Below are 975 nucleotides of genomic sequence, written 5' to 3' on the forward strand. Positions count from 1 at the left end.
AGGATACTGGGTACAGGATACTGGAACATCTTCTTGAATAAGCAATCAAATAAGTACTTATGGAACATATTCTCAAATAAACACTTCTTGGACATATCTCGAAAATTATGAATGAATTTTGATTGTCAATTGAAACATTAATCAATCTAATATTATTTAGAATGCAGAAAATAAGTTAAACTAACTTCATTTTGACGAGAATTTTTTTTTTTTTTCATGAAAAATTTGCTGAAATGAGTGAAAATTAAAAAAAACGGTGTATTTTCCAGGATAAAATCCGTACAATCCGTACAATTTGAAAACAAATCCGTACAATCCGTACAATCCGTACAATTTTAGGGTTAAAAAAAAATCAATCCGTACAATCCGTACATTTTGGCCACCCTGAATTTTAGTACCTCTGATGTCTCTCTATCGTCTACATTACCTGTATAGAAGTGTGAGGCTGCCAGCAGCAGTCTGGAAAGGTTGCCAGGAAGTCCCATGTTGGTCCCTCGAGTGCTGGTCTCTGTAAGCTGGTCCATCTCTGGGCCCTGGACCATCCCGTCCTGGCTGTTCACGGTATAGCTGGGTCAGAGCAGCAGCTGTCTGCTGAAACTGAAACAGAAAAATAATTCAAAAATCTAGAAATAAAATGAAAATTCTAGAAAATTATTGAAATATTTAGAAAAAGCTTTAAAAATCTGGAAACTAGGAAATGATGAAAAAAATAAATAAAAATAATTACATAATCTAGAGAAATGATTGAAAGAATGATGGAAATATCTTGAAAATGAATAACAAAACATATCACGAAATAAGTAGTTACCTGAGTCCAGAGTTTCTTGTGAGCAGCCTCCCTGACCTCCTCCTCCCTGTACTCGAGGATACTGTCCTCCTCTATCCTTCTCGCCATCAAATCCTCGCTCCCGGTCAGAGTTGACGGGTCAGGAACAAAATCTAGTTTATCGTGAGGACCGTTCATTGTTTTCTGTA

General features: G+C 36.2%; 1 protein-coding gene across 1 annotated transcript in view; it reads right to left on the minus strand.

Moving 5' to 3' along the window:
- The window catches only part of LOC111705240 (UPF0472 protein C16orf72 homolog), a 2,272-nt gene extending 1,308 nt beyond the window's left edge, over window positions 1–964 (minus strand). The window contains exons 1-2 of the mRNA XM_023477728.1: window positions 809–964; window positions 428–597 (exon numbers count right to left, since the gene is read on the minus strand). Coding sequence (XP_023333496.1) covers window positions 428–597; window positions 809–964 — 326 coding nt within the window. The remainder of the gene's footprint in view (window positions 1–427; window positions 598–808) is intronic.
- Window positions 965–975: the final 11 nt, after the last annotated feature.

Source organism: Eurytemora carolleeae, unplaced genomic scaffold (genome assembly GCF_000591075.1).
Source record: "Eurytemora carolleeae unplaced genomic scaffold, Eaff_2.0 scaffold559, whole genome shotgun sequence".
Lineage (NCBI taxonomy): Eukaryota > Metazoa > Arthropoda > Copepoda > Calanoida > Temoridae > Eurytemora > Eurytemora carolleeae.